Consider the following 14,866-nt stretch of genomic DNA (forward strand, 5'->3'; position numbering starts at 1 on the left):
CATGGCTCACGGGCCCAGCCGCTCTGTGGCATGTGGGATCTTCCTGGACTGGGGCACGAACCCGTGTCCCCTGCATCACAGGCGGACTCTCAACCACTGCGCCACCAGGGAAGCCCCATTCATAATATTGATTTTGTCACTACTCTGCTTTTAACCATTTCCTGCGATACCTAAAATTATCTCTTATCAACCGATTTTATCCAGGTACATCTCAGGCTGCTGAACCATGTTCTTCAGTTGGTTTTTCTTACTGTCGCCTCAAGGTTTGAGTCAGAAGCATTGTCGTGGCAAGCCAACTGTGACTTGGGCTGGAGTGCCACAAATGGTTGACTTCATATTACTCGTTTCAGAGCTATTTAAATAAAGAGCTGAAGTTGAAATGAAAATTTAAAAAAATATGTTAAGTTTGTAATTTTTGGAGCATGGTGGTGCATATGAGCTGTAAGCCAAGCAGATCATGGAACACATATTAAGGTGGAATGGAAGCTTAGGAAAATGACCTCCAGAATTGGCAGGTAGAGTAACACTTCCAGTTCTGAGGCATGTTTTAACAGACAAGAAAATGTGACTGGGTGGTATAAACATAGTGTGGTTTAAGGTGACAATCAACAGATTATTTGAATAATTGAGAACCTGAGGGAGAACAGGGTTTGATCATATAGAGTATCCTCATTTGATTTCATCTTGCAAATCTTTGCTGTTGATAGAGTCCCCTTCAGTTCTTTTACAGAGGTCATTTCAAATCCTTCTGATTTTTTTTTTAAATTTTATAAGTTCAGCACTTCTCTTTTCTATTCTGCCACTTTGTATTAATAATATTTTCTGGCTATCAACTGGATGTGATACTTCTTAATAAAAGCTGACTTACCTCTTCCTCCTAAGTACAGTGATAGACACATCCTAATCAGTGCCTGCTGAGGCACCTTATCACAACTGGGAAATCAGGGACTGTGGATTAGTGGCTCTGCTAATGTGAAAATAGGAAAAGAGCTAAAACAGTGCATGCCATATATTCTGTATTAGTACATCTTTAGACACTGATAGGAACCTTAGAAATGTATAGACAATTGTTTGTTCAATATCAAGTTTAAAAAAACAGCAAATAATATTTTGAAAATGGATGAAAATATCATTTTTCCAGGAGAAAATGATCAGTATTCTTTAAAGTTTTCCACCAAATAATTAACAGCTTTATTAGCAATATTCCTAGAGCAGGCGTGTGTTTGCAATGTAGCTAAATCCATTTGGCAAAGAGGGAGGAGGCAAGAGTCACAATACCAAAGATGCATTTTGTATATAATGGGATACAAATCAGATGTTATCAAAATACTCAGCTTTAAGGTTTGTCAGTGACTAAGTTACAGTGGATAAAAATTATCAATCATCTTCAATGAAAGTACATGAAATGCTCCTCGGCAATCTACTCTATAACTTATAGTCTTTCAGCCATTTATTTCTATAACTTGCAAAATGGAAGAATCTCTTGAAAATGCATGCATACTACTTGCCATTGTTTGTTTTGATTCATTTAATGGAATTCTAATTCCAATATTTTAAGAAACACTATGTACTGTTTTCAGTGTCCTGAAAATATACCTTCGATTTAAAACATTTTTCTTTTAAAAAGGAAGAGGTTGGAATTGAGGATAATAAAATTACAGATATACTAAATCCTTCTTATTCAAAGTCACTTCCATGCTCTTGATATAAGCAGGTTTAATATGTTAGAATTTAAAAATGTTTAAATTAGATTCAAAGAAGACATGTTTTCAAACAGTCTTTCATTTAAACGTTGATTTTTAGATACTTTGCGAACATACCAACTTGGCTTGTAAGTTAGTGTGACATACCTTTTCATAAATATAATTGTTACATTTGAAAAGATCTCTTATTCCACTTGGAGAAAGAGAGGGGAGAAGTTAAGACTCTAATAAGACATATATATCAGGGCAGAAGAGTTCAGTTACCAAAGCCCAGGAAGTAACATCACTGTACCCATCAGAGCCAATGCCATAGTTTCAGCTGTTGCTGTACATCCTGCTCCAGTTGTGTCTAAAGTACTACTACCGTCTGTTTGATGGATTTGCTTTACATCACTGAGGTTCATCTCATCTGGCATCCCTGTAGAGGCAAATAAGAAAAAAACAGCATGATGGATAACTAGCTCACCATGATATATCTAGAGCAGCTCTTAAGCCCAATCGTGGACCCCATTGTTTTATTCTTTTTGTGTAGCATTCCCTGTGTGTTTCACCTAACTCTAAAAGATGAATATGACACATACTCCTGCTCTTCTTAAATTGGAAGGTACAGGACCTTGAGTGGGAGTGTTCAGAAACTTTATAAGAACAAATCAAAGCACTTTCCAGCTTTTTGAAGCACTTGGAATGTTTCTCTAAATGTTATTGAAGTAAAGCAATTTTATTAAAATGACCTGAGGTATAACATTATTGCTTGTCCCAGAGAGGTAACAACTGTAGGAACTGTGTGAAATCTTTTCTTATGAAAATAATAACATGTAAGGAGAAATAATGAAGTAGGACATTTTTAAGAAATAAAATTTATACAGATCATATTTTGCATTAGGCTAAACTTTGCATAGGATCCTTATTGAAATACATCAAAGAATAATAAAAAATATTAAATGTTATCTTTTATACACATGCAGAGCTATGGGGATACAGGTATAGTCAATAGATCAAAGAATTTGTTAGTAGGGTGGATTGTGGCTTGAAGTTAGGGATGAAGTGTTTGATTAAAGAAAAAAACTGTGCAAAGTTACAGACCGAGATCTAGTCACATCCTGGTTATTACTTCTGTGTGTTTTAAAGCCTGACAAACTGAGGAGGAGACCAGTTCTCAAATTATTGGGAATGAAATAGTTATTTTCTTAAAGAAGTTTACCTTACTATGGTATACCTATGGAATTACTGATGTATCAGTTACTATCTAGTGCCACCAGTGTGTTGAGACTGTAAGACTGTCTGGATTATCCCATGGCATGCCACCATCTGTCACAATTAACAAGTTTAAATTCAATGTTACTACAGCCACAAATATTGACATCGTAATTACAGTGAGACTGGAAAAACAAAGCTTCATATAAGGAAAAGTCGATATTTATGTAATTAGGTCAATACATATATATAATTCAAAGGTAAACTCTATTGCATTTAGGGATGAGAGCATTAAAACGAAGCTCAGCTCTACTGATCTGACATATTGATTTTACAGTCTGAGCTCTTGCATTATTATTCATTGTCTGGGTACTTGTTTTGCCCTTCTGTGTCATTAGACAAGATGAATAAACTAGCAATTCCTTTTTTTATAGGGACTGGAGTGGAGTGTGAATATTTTAGTCATGGTTTTATACTCCTTGTTATGCTAGAGTATAACAAGGAGCTATGCAGACTCTAGGCAATTAAAATTTTTTTTTCCAAGATAACTACATAAATTTGAGCTTTAAGGGATTTACTTTTCTTTTTAAAAGCACTGTCAGGAGATGCCTGGATTGGATTCATGAATAACTTTTCCTTATACCTTCCTGAGCTGGTATTTTCCTCATTCATTCATGAGCCAGGCACTGGTCTGGGTTCAGGGGGTACCATGGTGAGTACAGATATGAAAATAAAAACATGTTAAATCTTCCGCCTGCAAGTCAAGCAGTGCCAGGAGGGATATCCCATCTTCAGTCAGATGCCATTTTAACATCAGAGGTAGAGATTTGATAGTTCTAAGGATGACGGTCCCTTGAGATAAGAATTATATGAAAAGAAAGAAGATCCCTTGAGGAAAGGAATTTAATTAACTAAGTGTGTAAATTATACCAAAGCTCAACCAAAGACCCGTAAAAAAAATTGGTTCAGAGATTACTCACATTAATAAACAAAAATGAAGTAATTTAAAATAACCTTTTCTACGCATACTAGTGACACACAAAAATGACAATAAATTCATATTTCTGCCTTTGGTGGCTTACAGTCTGGCGGGGGAAGACAGATAGCCATGCTATTACAAAAACAAATGTAATATTAAAACTCAGGCACATGCCTGATGGTTGGTGCTAGGAAGTGATACAATCCTAAACAAGATGAGGTGTCAATTATATACAGTCTGGTTGACAAAGTCAGGACAGAGAGGTGATGACAGCCAGTTTGGCAAGGATTAACCCTTTATCAAGGAAGATTGCCAAAATATACCAAAAGTGTTTAAAATGTACACGTACCTAGACCCCAAAGTTCCACTTCAATGGAGAAATTCCGTGGGAAAAAATTTTAAAATATGCACATATTTATTCACAAAATGTTAATCTGTGCATTGTTAGTGACATTAAGTGTCCATTAGTAGAGAACTAGGTTAAGAAAAGTGTATTCACTTATTTTAAAAGATTCAAAAAGTAGATATTGGTACAGAACAATGTTATAATATAATTTTATACACATACTTTCATGGTCTTTAAGAAACTCTGAACTCTGTTAGTCTATGGCTGCCTTTCTTTGAGAGTACGGAATCTGTCATTAATTTCTGTATTCACCTAGTAAGCATTTAGTAATAACTAGGTGAATGAATAAATTGATGAATTTAATCCAGGGCAGAGAATTACAAAACTGTAAAAATACATTTCTCCAATTCAGTTTGATCCCCGCCCCAGTTTTATTGAGATATAATAGATATATAACATTATGTAAGTTTGTGTATAATATGTAGACTTGATGTACTTACATATTGCAAAATGATTACCACCATGGTGTTAGCTAATGTCTCCATCATGTCACATAATTATCATTTCTTTTTCTTGGTGAGAAGATTTGAGATCTACTTAGCACTTTCAAGTATATAATTCAGTATTAATCACTGTAATCACCATGCTCTACATTAGCTATCCAGAACTTATTTATCTTATAACTGGAAGTTTGTACCCTTTGAACAAGATCTCATGTCCCCCCCACATCCCAGTCCTTGGCAGTCACGAATCTACTCTGTTTCTATGAGTTTGGCTTTTTTAAAGTTATACCTATAAGTGATATAATACGGTATTTGTCTTTCTCTGACTTATTTCACTTGGCATAATGCCCCCAAACTTCATCTAAGTTGTAGCAAATGGCTGGATTTTCTTTTATCTCATGGCTGAATAATATTCTATTGGTTTTATATACAATACATCTTCTTTATTCATTCATTCATTGACAACTGTTAGGCTGTTTCCGTATCTTGGCTATTGTGATTAATGCTGCAATGAACATGGGAGTGCAGATATCTCTTCAAGATCTGGTCTTCATTTCTTCTGGCTATATACCCAGATGTGGAATTCCTAGATCATACTGTAATTCCATATTTTAATTTTTTAGGGAAACTTCATACTGTTTTCCATAGTGGCTGTACCAACTTATATTCCCACAAAGAGTGCACAAGTGTTCCCCTTTCTCCACATCCTTGTCAACACTTATCATTTGTCTTTTTTGATAATAGCCATTCTAACAGGTGTGAGGTGATATCTCATTGTTTCTGTTTGTTTGTTTTTGTTATTTGTTTTTTTGGTTGCACAGTGCGGCAAGTGGGATCTTAGTTCCCTGACCAGGGATTGAACCCGTGCCCCCTGTAGTGGAAGCACAGAGTCTTAACTACTGGATCACCAGGGAAGTCTCATTGTGGCTTTGATTTATACTTTCCTGATAATTTGTGCTGTTGAGCATCTTTTCATGTACCTGTTCACCATTTGTATGTATTTGGAAAAATGTCTATTTAGTTTCTCAAATTCAGTCTCTTTTAATATAAAGGCATAGAATTATATTACAGCAACACCAAGTGTAGAACAAAATATTAGAATTAGATGTGAACTTAGAATTTTCATCTAAGAAGAAAAGTGGTGAACGTAATGGAAAAGATTCAGTATGAGAATATTAACTTAGCAAATACTTGTTAAATAAAGCTGCTATGGATCTTGTTATGTTAAATAAAAACTATTACCCTTGGTCATTACTTGCTGGACTTAGATGGTCATTTATACCCAAATCAGTCATATTGGCAGGACATTTAGGAGTCTAATAAATCTGATATGGCTTATATAACAATTTACCAATTTTATTAGTGATTACTCCATTCTTATCTCCCAGGAAATATGATTGATAGTTCCACCCAGGGTATTGAGTCACTTGAACCTAGGATACATCCTGAAAAATGCTGAGTAATTTTCCAGTTTTCCTTGGGGGCTTCCATGTAATCCAATAACAAAAGCAGAGTAATTGTATTTTTGAAGAGAAAACGTCCATGGTAATCATGAACACCCTAACTGAAGGTGATCTCTGTGATTATATATTTGACTTTCAGACAGTCTGACGAGTAAATGGGGCTATTCTCATGACAACCTCTTCCATTCTCTATGGGCAAATGTCTGAGATCTATTTATAGTCCCGTTGGTCGACCCTTTATAACCATGAGTAGTCTTCCTTTTTGACAATTGTGTAAGAATAATGAAGTACTTCTTATTGCTAATAAATTAAACAATGGATTAAAACATTAATGGGAGATTCTGACTATAAACCAAAGTTTACTTTAAAGTAGTATGATGTATTGAGATATTTCAGCTCTGGGTAATGTTGGGGATTGTTATTCATTTGTTACTGCATCAAATGAATTATTGGTTATTCTCCAATAATTAATGATAAATAGATTTTATTTTTCAGGATAGAGTTGGTAGCAGAGAAAATATTGTTTGGATCTTTTTTCAGTTCCTGATGCTATTATTTTTAACATCTTTATTGGAGTATAATTGCTTTACATTGTTGGTTTCTGCTGTATAACAAAGTGAATCAGCTATACGTATACATATATCCCCATATCCCCTCTCTCTTGCATCTCCCTCCGACCCTCCTTTCCCCAACTCTCTTGATGGTCACAAAGCACCGAGCTGATCTCCCTGTGCTATGCGGCTGCTTCCCACTAGCTATCTATTTTATATTTGGTAGTGTACATAGGTCAATATCACTCTCTCACTTCATTCCAGCTTACCCTTCCCAATCCCCGTGTCCTCAAGTCCATTTCTGACATCAGCATTTTTATTCCTGTCCTGCCCCTAGGCTCTTCAGAAACATTTGTTTTTGATTCCATATATATACGGTATTTGTTTTTCTCTTTCTGACTTATTTCACTCTGTGTGACAGACTCTAGGTCCATCCACCTCACTACAAATAACTCAATTTCGTTTCTTTATATGGCTGAGTAATATTCCATTGTATATATGTGCCAAATCCTTATCTATTCATCTGTCGATGGAAACTTAGGTTGATTAGATGTCCTGGTTATTGTAAATAGTGCTGCAATGAACATTGTGGTACATGACACTTTTTGAATTATGGTTCACTCAAAATATATGCCCAGTAGTGGGATTGCTGGGTCATATGGTAGTTCTATTTTTAGTTTTTTAAGGAACCTCCATACTGTTCTCCATAGTGGCCTACCAACAGTGCAAGAGGATTCCCTTTTCTCCACACCCCCTCCAGAATTGATTGTTTGTAGATTTTTGTTGATGGCCATTCTGACCAGTGTGAGGTGATAGCTCATTGTAGTTTTGATTTGCATTTCTCTGATGATCAGTGATGTTGAGCATCCTTTCATGTGTTTGTTGGCAATCTGTATATCTTCTATGGAGAAATGTCTATTTAGGTCTTCTGCCCATTTTTGGATTGAGTTGTTTGTTTTTTTGATATTGAGCTGCATGAACTGCTTGTAAATTTTGGAGATTAATCCTTTGCCAGGTGCTTCGTTTGCAAATATTTTCTCCCATTCTTCAGGTTCTCTTTTCATCTTGTTTATGGTTTCCTTTGCTGTGCAAAAGCTTTGAAGTTTCATTAGGTCCCATTTGTTTGTTTTTATTACCATTTCTCTAGGAGGTGGGTCAAAAAGGATCTTGCTGTGACTTATGTCAAAGAGTGTTCTTCCTAGGTTTTCCTCTAAGAGTTTTATAGTATCTGGCCTTACATTTAGGTCTTTAATCCATTTTGAGTTTATTTTTGTGTATGGTGTTAGGGAGTGTTCTAACTTCGTTCTTTTACACGTAGCTGTCCAATTTTCACAGCACCACTTATTGAAGAGGCTATCTTTTCTCCATTGTATATTCTTGCCTCCTTTATCAAAGGTAAGTTGACCATATGTGTGTGGGTTTATCTCTGGGCTTTCTATCCTTTTCCATTTATCTATATTTCTGTATTTTTGCCAGTACCATACTGTCTTGATTACTGTAGCTTTGTGGTATAGTCTGAAGTTCAGGAACCTGATTCCTCCAGCTCCATTTATCTTTCTCAAGATTGCTTTGGCTATTTGGGGTCTTTTGTGTTTCTGTACAAATTGTGAAAATTTTTTGTTCTAGTTCTGTGAAAAGTGCCATTGGTAGTTTGATACAGATTGTATTGAATCTGCAGATTGCTTTGGGTAGTAGAGTCATTTTCCCAGTATTGATTGATTCTTCCAATCCAAGAACATGGTATATCTCTCCATCTGTTTGTATCACCTTTAATTTCTTTCATCAGTGTCTTATAGTTTTCTGCATACAGGTCTTTTGTCTCCTTAGGTAGGTTTATCCCTAGGTATTTTATTCTTTCTGCTGCAATTGTAGATGGCAGTGTTTCCTTAATTTCTATTTCAGGTATTTCACCATCATTGTATAGGAATGCAAGAGATTTCTGTGCATTAATTTTGTATCCTGCAACTTTACCAAATTCATTGATTAGCTCTAGTAGTTTTCTGGTAGCATCTTAAGATTCTCTATGTATAGTATTATGTCATCTGCAAACAGTGACAGTTTTACTTCTTTTCCAATTTGGATTCCTTTTATTTCTTTTTCTTCTCTGATTGCTGTGGCTAAAACTTCCAAAACTATGGAGAGTAATAGTGGTGACAGTGGGCAACCTTATCTTGTTCCTGATCTTAGTGGAAATGGTTTCAGTTTTTCACCATTGAGAGCAATGCTGGCTGTGGGTTTGTCATATATAGCCTTTATTATGTTGAGGTAAGTTGCCTCTGTGACTACTTTCTGGAGAGCTTTGGTCATAAATGGGTGTTGAATTTTGTCAAAAGCTTTTTCTGCATCTATTGAGATGATCATATGGTTTTTATCCTCCAATTTGTTAATATGGTGTATCACATTGATTGATTTGCATACACTGAAGAATCCTTGCATTGCTGGGATAATCCCCATTTGATCATGGTGTATGATCCTTTTAATGTGCTGCTGGATTCTGTTTGCTAGTATTTTGTTGAGGATTTTTGCATGTATCTTCTTCAGTGATAAATGGTCTGTAGTTTTCTTTTTTTGTGATATCTTTGTCTGGTTTGGGTATCAGGGTGATGGTGGCCTCGTAGAATTAGTTTGGGAGTGTTCCTCACTGTGCTATATTTTGGAAGAGTTTGAGAAGGATAAGTGTTAGCTTTTCTCTTAATGTCTGATGGAATTTGCCTGTGAAGCATCTGGGCCTGGGTTTTGTTTGTTCGATGATTTTTAGTCACAGTTTCAATTTCAGTGCTGTGATTAGTCTGTTTATATTTTCTATTTCTTCCTGGTTCAGTCTTGGAAGGTTGCGCTTTTCTAAGAATTTGTTCATTTCTTCCAGGTTGTCCATTTTATTGGCATATAGTTGCTTGTAGTAATCTCTCATGATCCTTTGTATTTCTTCAGTGTCAGTTTTTACTTCTTTTTCATTTCTAATTCTGTTAATTTGAGTTTTCTCTCTTTTTTTCTTGATGAGTCTGGCTAATGGTTTATCAATTTTTTTATCTTCTCAGAAAATGAGCTTTTAGTTTTATTGATCTTTGCTGTTGTTTCCTTAATTTCTTTTTCATCTGATTTTTATGATTTCTTTCCTTCTGCTAACTTTAGGGTTTTTTTGTCCTTCTCTCTCTAATTGCTTTAGGTGTAAGGTTAGGTTGTTTATTTGAGATTTTTCTTGTTTCTTGAGGTAGGGTTGTATTGCTATAAACTTCCCTCTTAGAACTGTTTTGCTGCTTTTGGTTTTAGATTGTCGTGTTTTCATTTTCATTTGTTTCTAGGTATTTTTTTGATTTCCTCTTTGATTTCTTCAGTGATCTCTTGGTTATTTAGTAGTGTATTGTTTAGCCTCCATGTGTTTTTATATTTTACATTTTTTTTTTACTGTAATTGATATCAAGCCTCATAACATTGTGGTCAGAAAAGATACTTGTTATGATTTCAGTTTTCTTAAATTTACCAAGGCTTCATTTCTGACCCAAGATATGGTCTATCCTGGAGATTGTTCCATGAGCACTGTTGTTTTTGGATGGAATGTCCTATAAATATTATTTAAGTCCATCTTCTTTAATGTGTCATTTAAAGCTTGTGTTTCCTTATTTATTTTCATTTTGGATGATCTGTCCATTGGTGAGTTGGGGTGTTAAAGTCCCCTACTATGATTGTGTTATTGTCGATTTCTCCTTTTAGCATTTGCCTCATGTATTGAGGCACTTGTATGTTGGGTGCATAAATATTTACAATTGTTATCTCTTCTTCTTGGATTGTTGATCCCTTGATCATCATGTAGTGTCCTTCTTTGTCTCTTCTAATAGTCTTTATTTTAATGTCTATTTTATCTGATATGAGTATTGCTACTCCAGCTTTCTTTTGATTTCCATTTGCATGGAATATCTTTTTCCATCCCCTCACTTTCAGTCTGTATATGTCCCTAGGTCTGAAGTGGGTCTCTTGTAGACAGTGTATATATGGGTCTTGTTTTTGTATCCATTCAGTGAGCCTGTGTCTTTTGGTTGGAGTATTTAATCCATTTACATGTAAATTAGTTATCAATATGTATGTTATTCTTACCATTTTCTTAATTGTTTTGGGTTTGTTATTGTAAATCTTTCCTTTTCTTATGTTTCCTTCCTAGAGAGGTTCCATTAGCCTTTTTTGTAAAGCTGGTTTGGTGGTGCTGAATTCTCTTAGCTTTTACTTGCCTGTAAAATTTTTAATTCCTCTGTTGAATCTGAATGAGATCTTTGCTGGGTAGAGTAATGTTGGTTGCAGGTTTTTCCCTTTCATCACTTTAAATATGTCCTGCTACTCCCTTCTGGCTTGCAGACTTTCTGCTGAAAGATCAGATGTTAACCTTATGGAGATTCCCTTGTATGTTAATTGTTGCTTTTTCCTTGCTGCTTTTAATATTTTTTCTTTTTATTTAATTTTTGATAGTTTGATTAATATGTGTCTTTGCGTGTTTCTCCTTGGATTTATCCTGTATGGGACTATCTGTTCTTCCTGGACTTGACTGACTCTTTCCTTTCCCATATTAGGGAAGTTTTCCACTATAATCTCTTCAAATATTTTCTCAGTCCCTTTCTTTTTATCTTCTTCTTCTGGAGCCACTATAATTCGAATGTTGGTGTGTTTAATGTTGCCCCAGGGGTCTCTGAGACTATCTTAAATTCTTTTCATTCTTTTTTCTTTATTCTGCTCTACCATAGTTATTTCCACTATTTTATCTGCCAGGTCACTTATCCGTTCTTCTACCTCAGTTATTCTGCTATTTACCCTTTCCGAGAATTTTAAATTTCATTTATTGTGTTGTTCATCACTGTCTGTCTGCTCTTTACTTCTTTTAGGTCCTTGTTAAACGTTTCTTGTATTTTGTCCATTCTATTTCCAAGATTTTGGATCATCTTTACTATCTTTACTCTGAATTCTTTTTCAGGTAGACTGCTTATTTCCTCTTCATTTGTTTCTTCTGGTGGGTTTTTATCTTGCTCCTTCATCTGCTGTGTATTTCTCTGTCTTCTCATTTTTCTTAACTTACTGTGCTTGGAGTCTCCTTTTCACAGATGCAGGTTCATAGTTCCCATTGTTTTTGGTGTCTGCCCACAGTGGGTATGGTTGGTTCAGTGGGTTGTGTAGGTTTCCTGGTGGTGGGGACTAGTGCCTGTGTTCTTATGGATGAGGCTGGATCTTGTATTTCTGGTGGGCAAGACTACGTCTGGTGGTGTGTTTTGGGGTGTCTGTGAACTCCTTATTATTTTAGGCAGCCTCTCTGCTAATAGGTGGGGTTGCTTCCCTGTCTTGCTAGTTGTTTGTCATGGGGTATCCAGTACTGGAGCTTGCTAGTTGTTGAGTTGAGCTGGATCTTAGCCTTGAGATGGAGATCTGTGTGAGAGCTCTCGCTGACTGGGGCCAGGAGGTCTCTGGTGGACCAATGTCCTGAACTCGGCTTTCCCACCTCAGAGGCTCAGGCCTGACACCCCGCCAGAACACCAAGACCCTATCAGCCACACGGCCAGGTATGTGGGGAGTTTCTCACCTTTTGGGAATTCTGAGGCCTTCTGCCAGTGTTCAGTAGGTATTCTGTAGGAGTTGTTCCACATGTATATGTATTTTTGATGTATTTGTGAGAAGGAAGTTGGTCTCCACTTCTTACTCCTCCGCCATCTTGATTGTCCTCTTCCCCTGATGTTATTTTGTATTCCATAATGATCATCCAGAACTTTTTCCTCAGTTTGTTTTATTGATTTTTGAAGACTTTAGAAAGGAAACATACATCTCATATGAAAAAAAGCTAAATTATTTTAAGCTATTTTATAATATTACTATTGTGGGTTTTTTAAATGATTATTGTAAAATTTCTTCTAGAAATAACTTTTCAATAGAAAGTTTAAAATGCCATTCTTTGTGCAATTGGTAATGAAAACCAAATAATAAAAGTAAGTCTATTAAATATACTAGTCCTCATTTATATACTACAGACCTTAGTTATAAGAATTTAAAGGTATTGGAACTATTATAATTAATGCTTCTGAAAATTATTTTTAAAGAGTGTAAGACTTATCAAATATTCCTAGTTAATTACAAAACGTTTGTAGTTCCTCAGTTAGTAATAATATGGGGTTAAACACTACTAAAAATTAAGATAATAAAATATCTATACCTAGACACATAGTAATAATAGTCAATGGTATCAAAAATAGAAAGATTTTAAAGCACTCAGAGAAAGGACAGGTTCCTTTGAACAGAACAAAATACCTGTATTGCATTAATTTTCAAGAGCAAAAATAAAAGTTAAAATTAAAATTTTTTTCTAATTATGAAAGAATATATAATTCTATAAAGAGTTAAACTATATGGAAGAAATAAAGGTAAAAGTAAAGGTATTTTAACAAAAAGTGTTTTTAATACTCCCCAAACAATTCTAAAATCATTGTTAAAGACTATATGTAAAAATATAAGAAAATAAGTACAAATAAAGGAGTGGGATGAACGTTATAATAGTGTTCAAAATAATTGGCAAACATCTTGGTTACTGTATATAAGTGTGTTGGTTAAGAAAACAACAACAAAATGGTTAATTTAGATATAATTTTAAAAGATATAATTAAAATGCTTGAAAGCAATTGTTAAAACATGCTAAAGTATTTGTATGTTTGGGAGGAAATGAGAAATATCAACTTAAGATTTTGTCAAGACCACTCTGTATTTTAATGAATGTTAAAAATTCAACCTTAAGAACCTAAAAAATTCATATGGAATATATATGTTCCTAATCCATTAAGGCAAAGAGGATTAATAAAATTTAATGGAAATCAGAAAAGAATAAACACACAAACAAATATGCCTGGCAAATAGAAAGCACAAAATCAGATGTTAGAACAATATGCAAATAATTTAGTAATCTCTAACTGAAATGAACTGAATAAAATTAGAAGAGAGATACTCAGTTTGGATTTCAAAAGAAATTTAGCAGCATAACAAAAAGATACATAAAGGGTGAGAGTAAATGTTTGCAAAAACACACTTCAAGCAAATAATAACCAAAAGAAAGGTGATGTCATTATATTAATAAAAGATAAAATAGGTTTTGAGCATTAAAAAGGATAAAGAAGGTCTTTACATAATAACAAAAGAAATAATTTGACATATAGATATAACAATTCTGAGCTTATCTTACCTTATCATATTCTCAAAATAAATCGATATTAATAAAGGAAAATAATTGGGTAAAATAATAAAGCAAAATGGACACATACACATTCAGGGGGGATTTTAACCATACTATCTTATTAATTAATGGCTCAGGCAGATGAAAATTAGTGAAGATATGGATGACTTAGTCATCAGAATCTTTGGGGCAAGAAAAGGAGAACTCCATTGCCTTCTAGTCTTGGTTCTAGTAACAATCCTAGTATCTCTTTGCCCTACATCCCCATTCCTTCACATGCAAGGAGAATAGATTGCCCTGATTCCTAAGTTGTGAAGAAGAGCCAGAATGCTGAGCTTTTGGATTTCTCATCTTCTTTTGGATTTGCTTGCCCACAGTAAGGATGAATTTTTCCTGCTCTTAACCACGGCATAAGTTGAAGTCACCTTTTGCTGCAGGGAGGACCTGTAATTTTCTAGCTATGCTTCTGACTTGACAGTAATTCTTGGATGAAATAATAGGTGTCATATGTCAGGACATTCTCTAGTCTAGCTTTTAACAATAAAATGTTTTTATCTGTCTGATATGTGTGCTTATATTTTAATTGGTTCTAACCTAAGAAGAAGAATAAAGGAGTATTATTTATTACATTAGCTCCAAATACAAACTTTCACCAGCTTGGTCCAATAAACAAATAAATACAGCTAGCTAGCCAGATTAGATAACATCATGCAGTTAATGACTAGTGGATATAATGTGTAAATATTCTTTTAAAACATACCTAAGACATTAATAAAAGTGATCACATAGCAGGGTACAAAGCAAATATCAACAACTAACAAGGAATTTTAAACAAAGAATATGAATTCTTTGACAGTAACACAATAAAATTAAATGTCAAAACTAAAGGAGAACCATGATCCCTACAGCAAACTTTATCTAAGGACATAAAACAAGGC

General features: G+C 34.7%; 1 protein-coding gene across 1 annotated transcript in view; it reads right to left on the reverse strand.

The window, feature by feature from the left end:
- Nucleotides 1-1,963: 1,963 nt before the first annotated feature.
- GPC5 (glypican 5) overlaps nucleotides 1,964-14,866 on the reverse strand; it is a gene marked incomplete at both ends in the record, with an annotated part of 1,327,667 nt that continues 1,314,764 nt past the window's right edge. The window contains one exon of the mRNA XM_079721818.1: nucleotides 1,964-2,121. Within this exon, the coding sequence (XP_079577944.1) occupies nucleotides 1,964-2,121 (158 nt within the window). The remainder of the gene's footprint in view (nucleotides 2,122-14,866) is intronic.

This window comes from Hyperoodon ampullatus (genome assembly GCF_949752795.1).
Source record: "Hyperoodon ampullatus genome assembly, chromosome: 16".
NCBI lineage: Eukaryota > Metazoa > Chordata > Mammalia > Artiodactyla > Ziphiidae > Hyperoodon > Hyperoodon ampullatus.